General features: G+C 45.4%; 1 protein-coding gene across 5 annotated transcripts; it reads right to left on the reverse strand.

The window, feature by feature from the left end:
• Positions 1 to 487: 487 nt before the first annotated feature.
• Positions 488 to 14,521, reverse strand: LOC111847571 (oxysterol-binding protein-related protein 9-like). Of its 5 annotated transcripts, none has more exons than XM_072704342.1 (23): positions 13,039 to 13,483; positions 12,287 to 12,337; positions 12,065 to 12,143; positions 11,599 to 11,675; positions 11,426 to 11,521; positions 10,427 to 10,474; positions 10,229 to 10,258; positions 10,096 to 10,146; positions 8,585 to 8,678; positions 6,343 to 6,432; positions 5,839 to 5,998; positions 5,550 to 5,629; positions 5,218 to 5,336; positions 5,030 to 5,115; positions 4,617 to 4,794; positions 4,299 to 4,383; positions 4,079 to 4,189; positions 3,769 to 3,832; positions 3,539 to 3,679; positions 3,326 to 3,404; positions 3,142 to 3,233; positions 2,858 to 2,993; positions 488 to 1,997 (listed from the first exon to the last, which is right to left on the reverse strand). In XM_072704342.1, exons 1-23 carry the CDS (start codon positions 13,063 to 13,065, stop codon positions 1,923 to 1,925), a joined length of 2,049 nt encoding a protein of 682 aa, XP_072560443.1. In that variant the 5' UTR covers positions 13,066 to 13,483; the 3' UTR covers positions 488 to 1,922. The 5 variants fall into 5 exon arrangements, with proteins under 5 accessions (XP_072560443.1, XP_072560445.1, XP_023674650.1 ...); XM_072704344.1 differs by lacking the exon at positions 13,039 to 13,483 and adding an exon at positions 14,441 to 14,521 and having other exon boundaries at positions 489 to 1,997; XM_023818882.2 differs by lacking the exon at positions 13,039 to 13,483 and adding an exon at positions 13,740 to 13,889 and having other exon boundaries at positions 489 to 1,997.
• Positions 14,522 to 15,729: the final 1,208 nt, after the last annotated feature.

Genomic DNA, 15,729 nt, shown 5'->3' on the forward strand with positions numbered 1-15,729 from the left:
TATTACTAATGCAAAGTGTTGTATTATCACATAAAAACTTGCAGATTCGGAAAGGTACCACATTGTGGGTGTAACTTACGAACTATAACGTGTAACTTCGATCTGCACCCTGCTCAGACCAGCATGGAGAACAGACTCATTGATGGGCTTAGGCATTGACCTTGATTACAGTTTACACCTTGCTTTTAGAAAGCAAGCCCACTGTTTCTGCTTTCAGTAATGTTAGCATGGGGGGGCAGCCAGTTGACCTTGGAACCCCAGAGGATTTTTTTTCTCCATACTTGGGAGTTTTTGGTTCATCTCCTCCATTGACTTCTTTCTCTTTTTCTTTCTTTCTTTCTTTCTCTTTTTCTTTTTCTTTCTTTCTTTCTTTCTTTCTTTCTTTCTTTCTTTCCTTTCCTTTTCCCTGTTTTTGTATTGTTCTCTCTTAATAATATATATCATATATATAATAATATATCATAACACACCCATGTAAAGCACCTTGGAGCAACTATATTGTGAAAGGCACTATATAAAAATAATTTGAATCGTATAACAATTTACTATTCATGACAGACAAATATAACCCAGTGGAAGATTTAATTGTCTGCATCAGTAAACATGACAATACGGTCACCCAAAACATTGTGATGTATAACTGGAGCAAAATAAAGGCAGTTTTTCTCACACATAAACTGTTGCAAGGCCTCTATCAATATCATGTACAAAAACAGAATAAATAAAATTGCTATAGTCATTGCAAAGTGCTTCAGGAGAAGAGGTAAATCCACCTTTGCTGTTAGGGGGAAAAAACAGACTGAGGTTCCACAGTAGGCTATTTCTGAGTTGGGCTCCATGTTATAAAAATGTTTCTCCTTAACTCACCTTTATCTTTAATCACCATGAATCTCCTGACAGGACACAAAGGCTTATGCTTTTGCATAGTATGTACACCATAAGTAGCTGCATAGCCGTATACCCTACGCTGTATACCCTACTTGCACCTTCCCAGAAATGTAACTACAGGGGTCATGCTATAACGGAGGGTACATGGCTTCACAGCTACCTATGGCGTAGATTCTACACAGCAGTATAAATCAGCCTTAAGAAAGCAGCACATGGCACCCATACCCTCAGACAGGATATAATTTTCTCAATACATTTCCCCTTGGAACCATTAAGGTAGAAGAGTAGTGAGACCTGTCGGCTTTTAAGGTGATTGTCAGTTCACGTTGTGCGCATGGGACTTCATGTCTGAAACTGCATAGGCCTGATCAAGGGACTCCTAATTCCATTCCACCCAAACAAAGGAAAATAGCTTTTTCTGCACTGACAAGTTATTGCCAGCTGTAGAAACGAACAAAACAAGGCGTTTAATAACCATTTACCACTTGTTAAAACAGTATCCATCTCACAGTGTCTTGGTAAATGTGTCATTTTCCTAACTGTCCTGCCTCGATATCGATGTGCAAAATGATAACAGTAACGCGCTGAGCATTGTGGGTAAGCGATGCTCGCAGCCATTCACTCATTGATTATCGCAAAGAAGGAGGGAAGAATTACATAACAGTTGCTAAAGGCGAGCTAGGCAGCTGCCTCTTTGGGCCAGCGAGGGTAGCTACAGAGGCAGTGTCCATGACCGTTGGTGGGTCACCGCTATCCCTGAGATACAGAGCGAACAGCACAGCCCCCCCACCCCCCCACCCCCCACACTAATAGCTGACCTGGTCCCGAAGTACGTGGTAGTGTATGACAGTGAGGACAGGCCACATCTATATTTTCTGTGGACTATGGGAGGGGTCTGCAGGAAGCCCTCAGAAGATGCCAATCTCCTGTCCGTTGGCTGCCATGGGAAGGGGATTCTGGGATGATCCTTGGTTTTGTCTTCCGCTCCCTCGGTCTTCCGCTCTCTGTTCCCGCTCTGTCCCCACCACTGGTTGTCAGTGCTTCAACATGGCCATCCGTTTCAGTAGTGGCTCATCATACACCCAACACTCACCATCCTCATGGAAGAGCTGCGGACAGGTTCATGTCAACACAGACATGGGTATTATATCACAGCATGTCCTCAGCATTAAAGCCACCGTCAGTCATCCTCCAGCAGCGGGCTAAATCTAACGATAAAATCAATGCCACTTTTCCACTGCCACCAAGAAACAACCCTTACCGTGAACTGACTGTTTTCAATTGTAAATTATCAAAGCCGCACCACCGCTGACATGGTCCTACATACTAGCTGGGCCAAAAGTGTGACTAAACCAAGCTGGTTGCATCACTATCACCTGACTGGTCGAAATGCACTAAGATATTGGTGATCTGCATCAATATGCATGGATTCTCTGAAGAAGAAAAGGGTATATTCTACATAGTATTCAGTATTAGTAGTATCGTACATCACAATCTTTTGATGCATTCCCAGTAGAAGGTTGGGAATTTGAACATTCCCAACCTTCTACTGAAAGTACTAGAGAACATGTGATTGGAATGAATTCAGAATGCAAAATTAATCAAGCGAATACTAATTCTGTTAGCATTTGATGCTAACATAAGATGGAGATTCTCACAGACACGCTAGCAGAAATTAGCACATAGTAAATCATGATGTATACCGTGTGAACAGTAAATAAGCATTTCTTCAGTGTTATGTTACTGTTGCTCTCCAAACCCGGCAACACCTTTACCGAGTCGACCCTTCTTCAGTGGAAAAACGAAGTGAGCTGGAACCATGTTGTAACTAGTTTCTCTTCGGGGTACAGTTCAGGTACGGCCTGGTTCCTGTATACCAGTGGAAAAGTGCCATAAGAAGAACCCAGTGGCTGGAACACTGAGCTCTGTAGGATCACTGTGATGGACAGCTTCCGCCCATCTCCCTTACCCTCGTCTCCCACTGGATCTCCTTCTCCCTCCGTTCTCGGGCCTCAGCCCTCTGCTTCTCCTCGAGGTGATGTTTGGCCGCTGTGGCAGCATCAATGTCCTTCAGCCTCAGGTTCTTGGTCACGTCCTTCCAGAGGCTGTAGAAGACAGAGAGATGGAGAGATGAACAGTGAGCCCCCCACCGCTCCACCCCATGCCAAAAGGCCAGCAAGGCCACAAAGAGCCCAGATTGGTGCCACATGGAAAGAAAGTGAAACAATAGTGATGAAGATGAGGTTCCCTCACTTTCGAGACTCATATTCCAGCTGGTCCTCCAGCTTCCTGACCTTCTTCTTGATGATGGCCATCCTCTTTGTGTCAATGAATAAGGAATTCTCCTGCATTAAAAGATGACTCTATTTCAGCAGGGAGCCTCTACTCTATACTCTTGACTTGTAGGTTTGTACAAACCTCAGCAGCCAGAACTCACCCCAGAGATCCACTTGGCGTACATGATTCCATTCCACTCTCCTTCAATGGAGCAGAATGACTTCTTGTCATTAGGAGCACTACATCAAGGTGATGAATAAGCATATCTTCAATACAACCATAAAGGGGCAAGTACTCAGCTAAATGCATTAAATTCAATGTTAAAAACCCCATAACACAGTGACACAGTGTCTCTCCAAAGAGTATCACTTACAAGATATCGGCCGTCACCCTGTGCGTCTGACCTCCATAGAAAGGCTTTGTGTGGAACATTATGCTAGCGTTGTACCCAGTCTTGGAACAGGAGATGCTGCATTCCCCTCCCAGCTCCACCCACGGCACGGTCAGGATGGACCTGGAGCAGCAGACAAGATGACTGAGGACCCAAGTCCAGAGGGTTCATGGGGAAGATTATGCATGGTTTGGAAAAGTAGACAGGCGTACCTGCCGTAACCATTGGGAAAGGTAAGGATGTAGTGTTCATCGTGCTCCAAGCAGGACACGCAGCCTATAAGGAGACAGGAGAGACACCAGAGTGCTCCCATTAACTAGAAACTGCCCTAGAGGAGCCTGCAGATCTGAGAAATACCCTTTAACTCCTGTGCCGTTACTAAACAAGAAGCCAAGCCTTCCATCCCCGGTCGGTTCTCAAATCTGTTTTCACACCCCTAGGCTCACGTCACAGAAACATGGCACACGCTCATATTTCACTTTCCAAGATTATTTAAAAACAAAAAGCTAAACTATACAGTACCTTGTCCAATATTATGGACCCCAACAGACATCCCAAGAAACTTCGACTTGGTCCAGATGTGGGCGTTGAACTGGATTTTTTTGTTGATGCACTCCGCATAGAAAGCTGATACTAGAAGAGGCAGGAGAGCGGCCCGGTAAGATTGGTGCTGTTAGTATCGCTACATGCTACTCTATGATTTCCATGGCTTGCTGGGCCATCATGGCTGAACCACACTCACTAGGGGGATGGTGGGAAACTTGCTCAGCTACGAAGGCCACGCTGTTCTTCCCGCACCATGTCACTGGGCCATCAGACATGAGCTCCTGAAGGATGCCCAACAGCGACACTCCTCAGTTAGTCATTCACGTACTTTCACAGATTTTTTCCAGCCAATACTGATGTTGAAGGAGAGCGTAGGCTTCAGAAATCAGACTGGAGTTTCTTACAATTGTCTCGTTATGTTACCTCACCCAAAGTTACTCAGATTCCAAGCAAGACCCTATAAGAGGAAACCAGTAAACAAAGAGTTTAGGGTGTATCAGAGGCGCTCCCTCACCCCGGCTGTGGTCTCCTCTCCCTCCGCAGGCTGTTCCCAGTGGCAGAGAAAGATCTCTCCCAGGATGGGGTTGTAAGGCTTCTTGGCCACAGAGCCCCTCCGTCCTGCATGGAAGGCTGACAGGTACCACTTGACGACCTGAACCATGCGCTGAGCTGGTTCCGTCTGGTCTGCGATGCTGGCACCGGAAAAGATATTGAAAACACGTTTGCGACACAAGATCCCCAAGGCAGTTTCAGAAGCCATTTGTACTCCATTTCCAAGTTTAAAATTTAAAGTTGTAACACTGGTTCTTTGAGTTCTTTAAGTTGTCAACAGGTCACTCATCAGCTGTTGAAGTAAGTGGCATACAGCACACTACAAATGCTCTGAGAACAATTTTATGTTTTTGTTGCCGTCTGCCAGCTTCCTACCTAACAAACAAGTCTGGATGGGCAAAGAAATCAGCATACATCTCCAACAAGGACCTTCTCTCCAAAATAAAGGTTGGCAGGACCACCTAGAGTCGAGAAATGAGGACAGGAAGAGAAGCTTAATACCATGACAACAACCAGGGTGTGGCAGAAGTTTGGTCAGCAGAGATGAGAGGGGAAGAGGTTACCTTGGTGAGGTCCATGCCCAGGCGCACCTGGGAGAGTAGGTGCATAATGACGCTCTTGTGTTCCTCAATTGACGCCCCCTCACCCTCGTCGTCACCGTCGTCTTCGCCGTCAAACTGATCTGCCGACACGACACCATTTCTCGTTGCAGTTTGTAGGGATTTAAATGAGTTAGACAATGAAAACCAAAGGCATAGATGATGAACTAATTCAAACGGGGAAACAGGGTGATGTATGTGAAGACCAATAAGCACAGTCAGATTTCACATCCTCATGCCGGCTATAAACCGTGCACTGGAGACGGGAACCCAGCATGCCAAACTGTGAGGAGTACCTGCGTCTGTGGTGCTGCTGGAAATAGAGGAATTGAGGGAGTCGTTGGTGTTTGGCCTTTGTAGACCTGTGTCTGCACCACTGATGGGCAAAGAGACTGGGGTAAGTGAAAAACTATGGGAGGAAAGGCAATAGGAACAATTACAACCTCAATACAATCCCAGGACTACTAAGAGAATCTGCATATTCATTTACGTTCCAACCTCAAAGACTACATATCTACATTTCTATGCATGACAAGGTGTAAGGAGATGGTAGGAGGATGGGACTTCCCCACATGCCAAACTCACACAACACGGCTCCCCGGGGGCGTGTTGGCCTGGTGGAACTCATCAGCGTCGTAGAACTCGTCCTCGCTGCTTGAGTAGGAGAACTCAGGCACCGTGTTAGGGGGCAGTTCCACGCGGCTCGGCAACAGCACGCCGCTGCCAGATGAGGAAAGACGCCCGGCTGTGGCAGAAAGAGCAGGAAGGAGGGATGGATGCTGAAACAGGTGATCGCCACAGACCAGTCGTGCAAACAAAACACACAAAGACATTCCTAAATAGATGAGCAGCACTGAAGACTAAATGACATTAAATACTGTTTGATGACACAATTTTGGCACTGAGGAAGGGCGTAAGAGGAGCCATAATCCATACAGAGGTGCCAACCTCATCATTAGCCAATGATATGTTCTTGAATCATTGAGTGACAGAGGAGGGGCACTCTGAGGGCCAATCAGCTTTCAGCTGAGGCCTGTGCTCCTGTGACTCCGCCCCTGCATTCATCCCTGGTGTGGCGGCCTCTGGTACCTGTGATGTTGGCTGTGGGCGTTTTCATGTTTCCCACCTCCATATCCAAGGAGGATAGCTGCCCGACTGCATGGCCCACGTGGGCGTTGCCTGAGGGGATGGCAGAGACAGGCTGGTGGGCATGGCTCAGTCACACCCCGAACCAGACGGACACTCACAAAAGCCTCTTTGAGGAGACAGATCTGCCACCAGACTTTAGAAACAGGAAACTACAAATCTGGGCACAGTCACCAAAGAAAGTCCCCTGTTGAGAGGCCAGAAACAGTAGTGGGTGGAAATGACACTGATTATGCCAGTAAGGAAAGAAACAAACATAGCTGGCCATATTTAACGTAATAAATTATTGTAACAGAATACAGAATTTCAACTTAATTTCCAGTTTATTTCCATAGCTGATATGCATCCATCTATCTTCCCCAGCTGCTCACCCAGGAAAGGGTCGCAGTGTCCTGATATTTTTAGCCATATGGCTCCATTTTAACAGGCACGTTTATCCAGAGTCAGTGATCAATTTACTCCTTCGCCATTTGCCGTGGCTTTGTTGAAGCAAAAAATTAGGGCTTGCAGAGCACCTTTCAGGGGTCCTTGACATATTTTGGTCTTGTGTTAAGCTCCTTGATTATTCTGTTACCAAAATGAGGTTACAGGAGTATTTTTGCCCTTAGGCCAGTGTTTCTCAACCCAGTCCTCAGCGAACCCCAGCCAGTCCACGTTTTTGCTCCCTCCCAGCTCCCAGCCAATCAGGAACACCGAATAGCTGGTACAGTTGCGCTGGGAGCTGAGAGGAAGCAAAAACGTGGACTGGCTGGGGTTCGCTGAGGACTGGGTTGAGAAACACTGCCTTAGGCTCTCAGTCACAACAAAGACCTCATACTGAACAAGACCCAGTGTTCCTCAGACCACAGTAGTGACAGAGACAAAACAGATCTGGGGGGGGGCTTCCCGTATTCAGAACAGCTGTGTCCGGTTTCAACATGAAACTCAAGCTTTGCCCTGTATGGAATCAGATTTGTGCCAATATTATCAAGCAAAACTTTTTTGACATCAAGCAAAATCAAGGCTTTGAGAAGAAAAAAAAGCAAGAAATGTCATCTCAAAAGTAAAATGTATAACTTGCAAACACATGATTTGTCTTTTGATAATGTTTTCCTTTGTTTACGCTGCCAGCTTCCTCGCTTGCGCTCCCTGACTTTTTGTTTACAATTCTGACACAAACTTCTCACATGGGCGGTTTTTTTCAGGGACGTGTCCCCATTGGCTAATAAGTTTTTGACTGACAGGTCAGTGCCACGGACATTTTTAATTAACAGCGGGACTGGACATTCACTACCCACTAACTAATTTTTACTAGATCCAACAACAAGATTAACAAAGTGTACATGTTGATGGTGTTTGTGCTGCTCTATACATTTTATTGTGCTAAATTAGAAGTAAAGTTAAGCTTTGCTATGTAATTTAGCTTTTACTTAACTATAATTAACATTAGCTAACTTACTAACATTAATTAGGTATAAGGACTGCTAGTTAAGTAGACTTAGTTGTACTGTTTGTGTGTGTGTGTGTGTGTGTGTGTGTGTGTGTGTGTGTAGGGCTGGGCGATATGACAAAATATTTTATTATGATAATTTTTCCATATCAAACGGTATAAATAATTATCCCTATATAATCCAAGTTATTATTACTTTACTTCAGTGCTCCATTTTTGGTTAAAAATTTTGATACATTGAGATTATAGATTGAGAACCTCAAAAACGGCGACAAATTGAATGGACTGCGATTTTAATAAATTGCACGGAAATAAACTGACTCTCACTGTTCATCTCTGTATAGATATGTAAGTGCATATATATTCAAGTATACTAGAATTCATGTGAAATCACTGTACTCTCCTTAACAGGGGAAAAAAAGTGGAAAATAAGGCTAACGTTACCAAGTTAGCTAACGTTAATTACGTAAAAGCTAAATTACATAGCAAAGCTTATTAAAGCTTAACCATAGCCCTTCATTTAACGCAGTGTTTCCCAATCCAGTCCTTGCGGACCTACAGACAGTCCACGTTCTTGCTCCCTACTGGGAGCTGGGAGGGAGCAAAAATGTGGTCTGTCTGGCAGTGAGCTCGGAGCGAGCAAAAACATGGACAGTCTGTGGGTCCCCAGTGACTAAATTGGGAAACACCGGCTTAATAAAATCCAGCCTGAGGTCGTGGAGAAGCAGCAGCTCAGGAGTGGGGTTGGGGGTGTACCTGTGGGGGCCTCATCCTGCGCAAGCACGTCGCTGACCATCGTCAGCTCCAAGGGGCCAAGGGGATGGACACCATCTACAGGGTTAATGCTGCTCTGCAATGACAGAGGGAAAAGGCAGAATTACGAGAGCAAACACGAGACACTCCATTTTAAACACACTGTCACTCCAGGAGAAGGTGGCAGAATAGTCCGGAGCCAGTTAGCAGCTACCCGGAATCCTCAGAACAATAATATCACCTGACCAGCTCTTTACTTAACCAGTACCCAAGCAGCGACTAATTCACACTCGCATCATGCTACATAATATGCAGAAATAATACCGGTTAACTAAGAAGACCAACATCCAACAGCTTGGTAGTTCTACTACCCCTGTCTCAGGTTAAATCCTCAGTGGATTTCAACAGCTTACTAAACCAGTTTCTGTGGTGCCCCACAGAGATCAAGATCAAGATACTTTGTCACATACATAGTAATACAAGTACAACATGTAGTGAAATGTACCCTGAACGACCCTTAGACTGTGCACTACCACACCACCGTAAACCTCTCAGTCCACAAGCAGATGAGACAGAGCCCGTTTTGGTAAACAACCCTCAAGATGTCTGACTACGTGCAGAGAAAATGATTAGAGTAAGAGGAGAGTAAGAAGGACCTAATGAAGTCTGAGTTGGGGCAAATTCTGTATGTGTGGGAAAGAAAGTCTCAAAGACAGCTACAGACAGAAGAAGTAGTGAGGACCAAAGATCAAAGGGACACGTTTCAGGATGAGAAACCGAGAGCATTAACCTAGCAATAACCAGCAGGGAGCTCATTCAAATTGTTTCGTTAATAAAAATTTGTGATTTGCTCATTTTGTGTGGGGTAGAATTGCTGGTTTTGTTGTAAGGTTCATTTATTCAGCTGTTATTGTTGTAATTTGAAGGAGGTTACTTGATGTGATATGGTATGAATGGGGTAGGACCAAATAAGTTTATACATCTGCCTACTCCTTTTCAAGCAAGGAAATCGAAAGGTGTGATATTATGATGGACAATGTGGAAATGTTTTTATTTGTTGTTTGTTTGAAATAAAATAAATGAAATGAAAAATTAAAAAAGAAGATGCTAATTATCAGCGAGGAGCAACTGGATTGGAGTCACAAAGGGCTCCCAGTATGTCCAGCGTTACAAACTCAGGGAAGTAAGAGAGACAAGAGTGCAGAGAAAATGTAACCTTACATCTGGAGAGACAGGATTTCTCCCAAACAGGTTTTTCAGAGTATTAGTGGCAGCAGAGGAGGCGATGGGGCCACTGGCGTTCCGAACTTACTGGGAGTCCATTTCAGTTTTCCAATTACTTACTCTGGTTCTTGAAATTTTTTGAAGAAAGTGTTATTTTCAAAGCAGCGATGAGGCTAGTCACAGACGCCGGTGATGATGGGGAACTGCGAACCTGCTGCTGTTTACACACGACTGGCATTTGTACTTGGGAACTAACTGGCACAATTTAACCTTTAAACACATTTCTTTACCTTGGCAATCTGGAGTAGTACAATGCAGTGCTTGATGGATTCTATCATTCCCTGAAAAACACACAACGTCATCACTTTCATCATAATTCAAGGGCTCAGCCGTAAACGGCTGTTTCGTGAACGTGATACTTACACAGGTTGATTGCTTAAGATTTTCAATTTTCTGTGGTTAGAGAAGAACAGAAAAATGGAAAAGGGTTTAGTCATTGTGATGCAGATGTGAGGATTGGCTACCCCAAGGAGACGCCGTAACGCCATTGGCGAATGGGTTCAGCGCTGTAATTCTGTGCTCCCTGCTTGGTGGGGGGTGTCCTCAGGGACACTTGCTTACCTGATGCAATCCACCTTCTCTGCAGTCCTTCACTTTCTCATCAAAAACCTGCAGGAGGAAGGCAGCAAAATCAGGTCTGTCAGGGATACACCAGCCAGCGTCACAACGGCGCAAGTGATGTAAGAGGGGCACCACAGTGAAATCCCCCAGAGGTCACATGCCACAGCAAGCCCATTCCTGCAGATTAAACAGTTTCGGTGGCCTGGCCGGACCCTTCAACCTGACAGCTGCTAACGATCAGGAAAACATTGGTCATCCAAATAAAGCTCGGCCACCAGGGGGCAGTGTGAAAAACTTAGCCAAGTTGGCATCAACATAAAAAAGATAGCACTTCTCACTTGAGTATTTGCCAATTAAATGTGGACTATTACAACTATACTACAACACACAACATATCGTAATAAAACCAAATATCAAATTTAACTAACTAAAAAGTAATATATCTAAAATGTACAAAAAATTGTGCATACTGTACTAATAATATATAAGGATATTCCCAGCATGCAATGGACACAAGTGCCTGCAAAGGTCCATTAAAATATAAAAAGCTGTCATCAGTGGTTCTCCTCAGTGGCAGGAGCACAGGCAGACTGAGCAGCGCGGTGCAGCACAGGCAGACCGGGGAGCGCGGTGCAGCACAGGAAGACCGAGGAGCGCGGTGCAGCACAGGCAGACTGAGCAGCGCGGTGCAGCACAGGCAGACTGAGCAGCGCGGTGCAGCACAGGCAGACCGAGGAGCGCGGTGCAGCACAGGCAGACTGAGCAGCGCGGTGCAGCACAGGCAGACCGGGGAGCGCGGTGCAGCACAGGAAGACCGAGGAGCGCGGTGCAGCACAGGCAGACTGAGCAGCGCGGTGCAGCACAGGAAGACCGAGGAGCGTGGTGCAGCACAGGCAGACTGAGCAGCGCGGTGCAGCACAGGCAGACTGAGCAGCGCGGTGCAGCACAGGCAGACCGAGGAGCGCGGTGCAGCACAGGCAGAGGACGACTCCCAAGTACCTTTGCCTGATCGATGAGAATTTGCAGGTAGGCGTCAGCCTCCGCCAGCTTCTTGTCAAAGTCTTCCACAGTGAGAGCGAAGCCCAACTCTGACTCCTGAGCCACGATGGCAGAAGGAAGGTTAGAAACGATACACGAGCGGCTAATGTTCAGTCGGAGAAAAGGCCTCATACCTGCAGCCGGAAGGCGTGCCTCAGGATCGCTCCCTCCAAGGCATGGATCCACTTCTCTCTCTCGTCGGCATCGCGGGCTGAAAGCAGACACGTAGGCCTCCGTTAGCCTGACCGGAGCGGCAGAGGAGGCCGAGTGCTGACTCAGCATGTGACTCCTACGCCACACACCTGAGAACGCAGGGGGGCTACGGGGGAGGGGGGGGGGGCTGCGGCTTTCTGCATCCGCCGAAGTCTGTCCTCAATGCACCAACGAAACCCCCAGCCCAGAGTAACCTACAAGCTCATCAGAATCAGCAGCACAGGATTTCAGGGTTTGAGCCTCAAAGCTAGGAGATTCCAGAGGCTTATGCACCAAGCTTCCAAAATGGTTTCACATAGCTGTCATTCCCACTTTCTCCCATAGGGGGCATATGTTACATGGTTAAAAGTATTTAAAAAAAACAAGGGGGGGGGGGGGCAGCTGTACCTTGAAAATGGAAGGTCTTCTGGTCCACTGTGATAGTAAATGTGCTGTCATCCTCATCATCTATACCTATTACAGCTCCCTGGGGGGGGGGGGCAGTCAGACAGAGACACACATTATGGGAGCAAAAAAAGTAGAAAAGAAACAGGAAAATGGCAGCAAATATTATGTGGTAATATGAAGGGAAAATGCCCCAGGAATGGTGCCATCAGCAGAGCTCCTCACCCGTAACCGTACACAGCCTCTTCTAGATCCACGCATCATCTTGTCCTTGGACTAAACAGCAAAAGAAACTCATTTAGCAAGATATTAAGTGACACCCTGGATGTCAATGCTGGAGGCAAAATGTGCGATATACTACAACTGCTGACTCGCTGTTAGTTACTTTGCCTCAGGAACGCTACAAGGGGGCATTTTAAACAGTAAGAGTTGACATTTTTAATTATTATTTTTTAAATTATTGAAATAAGTTAATATTTTAAGCATTTGACAGAGTTGTGCACGTCTGAGTATATTTAAGAGCCACACACTGTTTACGCTGGTTTAACGTTTTTATAAAGGACCACGACACAGAGTAAGGAGACCCTAAGCAGTGTCGCTGTGTAATGAAGAGCACGGCCACTAGAGGGCACTGCTTTCACACCACTGCGTTATCGGCGTTCTTGCAGCTCAAAAATCAACTTTAAAGAAGTGCCGTCATTCTTTATATGAATGTCAGCATTCCTATTATGAAATACAAATTTAGTTGCTTTTACCTGCCATGCGTTCAAGTGTATAATATAAGGCGGCAATTACTAGTTTTCATCTTCCACGTCATCTTTCATCTGCAGAATCCCAGGGCAAATATATCAAAATAACAGCCGGTTCTCCTGACATAATCACATTTCGTCAGATCCTGGAACCTGTACCGCAGTATCATACACGCTATATAGCGGATTCATTTTCTTCATTCATGCCTGCGTTATATAGATACTTACGCATATACGCATCAGCTGTTTTAGCATAACATACAAAAATGAAATTCTCAATTTTCTCCATTTTCTGAGCGCAGAAACTTGTCGTTGAACTTTGCGCAGCCTGCGGCTGACATTACCGTCGCATGTCAGTATCCATTTAGCCAATGAGCAAAATGCGTTTTATCCAAGATACCACAAGTACCCACATCTTTTACATACGAAAACGCGGAGATATAAAATATATAGATAAATAAGAATGTGTTCACGCTTGTCGAATCCGCCGTTTCTGTATTAAAAATCCAAGCACATAACTGGTAAGAAAGCAGCTACCAGAATGCTACACAGAGTATGCAGCCCGCTGGTAAATACGGGCATTGCCGTAGCAAAGAGGCTGACAGCCCCAGAAATGCATTCGGTTGCTGGTAAATAACAGCAAACGGACGCGATCGTATTAGTCCGGCCCCTTAAAACGCGACAGAAATTCGTGCTACGTGGGGACACCAATGTGCACCTGCTCATAAGCGGCTCCGATTCGCCAGGTGCACGTCTACTGGCTGTGACATGCCGGGATCCCCGTCACATAGCCCCAGGAGCCCTGGCACCGGGAGTCCAGCCCCAATAAGACCAGCCTCTGCTCTGCCTGCTGAGATTCCCAGCTCCAGGATCCAGGATCGCCGCACTCCCCCGCCTCCCTCCAAACCAGTCGCGATCACAGCGCATACCGTGTAGTAGGAGAGCAGCCCGGCGTTGTAGTCCAAAACAAACCAACGGTACTGCCAGCCCTTCATGACGTTAGTCCACTTGCTCAGAGGACCTTCCATAATTGACGCCATCTTTGTGCATGTGTTGGATACTGAGAGGAGGAGCGCCGCCGTAACTAAAGGGCACGGGGAGGTGCTTGGTCATCAGGCAGATCCGCTATAATACCGGCTTTTTCGCAGCCTGCGGCTGACACACAAAAAAGGAGGCATTTCCAAGCCAAGAATCCTGACAATTCTGATGACACCAAAACTTTCCCCCCACAAAGGTCGTCTTTCCTCTTGGTGCTACTTTGACCTCCTATGTGGGTGAATATCTCTATCTATACGCATTTTCTGCATATTTTATTAAATTGATTGGTCTCGTTTTTCGGCGTCGCTAGGATTTTCTATCTTTATATATAGTTAACATGGCATTAATTGTATGCCTATATTTTTATATACTTTTCATTTTGTAACTTTAGTGTCCCAACAGGACAAGAGAAGAAAATCAACCAGCTCACATATTTAATAAGGCTATGCAAGGCTATACAGACATTGTGCACGCAACGTTTTTCGGTTGTTTCGTACATCTCATGCAGTGATTTCTACCAAAATTAACTTTACCGATAAATGTTCAAATATAGCCCTGTAGACTGATCTGGGTAATCCATTTTAGTGCTCACCTGACTTCTTTAAGTTCCTGTAGAAATATTAAAACTAAGAAATAACTATGGTGAGGATTGTTAATCATCTCCTTCACCAAAAATGTATATTGTTTGGTGTATGACTGAATTCACCTGAACTCATCCTTCCTTGTGGTCTCACGTTTCTAGACCAAATACGCCCCCTGGTGGCAGCGCAGCCACGGATGATTCGGCACAGCTGCCAGTCTTATTTAAGTGTTATTATTTATCCCTGTTGTCCCTGACTAGCACACGCGTTACGAAAATGAAAGGGTTTTCTAAGATCTCTTTCCCGTGAGACCTGTCAAAAAACTGAATTAAAACACGTTAGATACTACTGTTTAGTGTCCGCCAGTGACATTAACTGTCCAAATATATATAGAATAGAAAATAGGTAGGTATAGATCAACAGAAGTTTTTCTTCCCATGTATTCCAGTTGTGTTTTTCAGGTTGAGCAGCTACATCCCATTTCCATTTAAATTAATTTTATGATTTAAATGGAAATGCGATGTAGTTGCGTAACCTGAAACGCGTGAAGAGAACGATAGATACCACAGGGTGGCGATATATACCAACTGTTTCTGTATATGTATCGCCTAATTACATGTATAGCTATATAAAGACACGTACATTATTAGATAAAAAAAAATGACAACATTTAAACGATGTATTTTTTGTTGGCGGGAGGAGATACGATCCCGATGAAGCACTGCGATCAGTAGTCTGGTAACGTGTTGCTTCTACACCGCTTTGGTAGACTGGGCATTTGGTACCAGCATTTCAGGAGGTCCTGCTGACATTACATTACGCTGTTGCTACAGTGAGGAACATCGCCGCCATTCCCAAATACGTCGACTACTGTGAGATTAAAGCCTGGATTATTTTATTAAAGGCGAACAGCGCTTTCATTTCCCCGTAAATCCAAATGTTTTACATTATCAGTGAGTATCCCAACTTCAGCAATAACGGAGAACACCTGAAAACGTGACTGTCAGTAACCTATAAACATCCGTCTAATCCGCTCACAGTCACGTTTCATTAGCAGTAAAATATTTAATGAAAATAAGAACGGATTGCATAGTAGCCTATCTTGTTCAGAAGTTGGTATGGCTATGGTGCTGGTTTTTACCAGGTACCAGGGCTGGACTGGCTGTCTGTCATACCAGGTGTTTATCTAGTGTGCCGATGTGGACCGGCATTTATCGGGGGAGACCCCCCCCCCCCCGCCTCCCGACCACATAATTCGTCGTGGGTATGTAGGCCTATGTGTTGTGGACCAGTCTGGGCA

Source organism: Paramormyrops kingsleyae, chromosome 21, assembly GCF_048594095.1.
Source record: "Paramormyrops kingsleyae isolate MSU_618 chromosome 21, PKINGS_0.4, whole genome shotgun sequence".
Classification (NCBI taxonomy): Eukaryota; Metazoa; Chordata; class Actinopteri; order Osteoglossiformes; family Mormyridae; genus Paramormyrops; species Paramormyrops kingsleyae.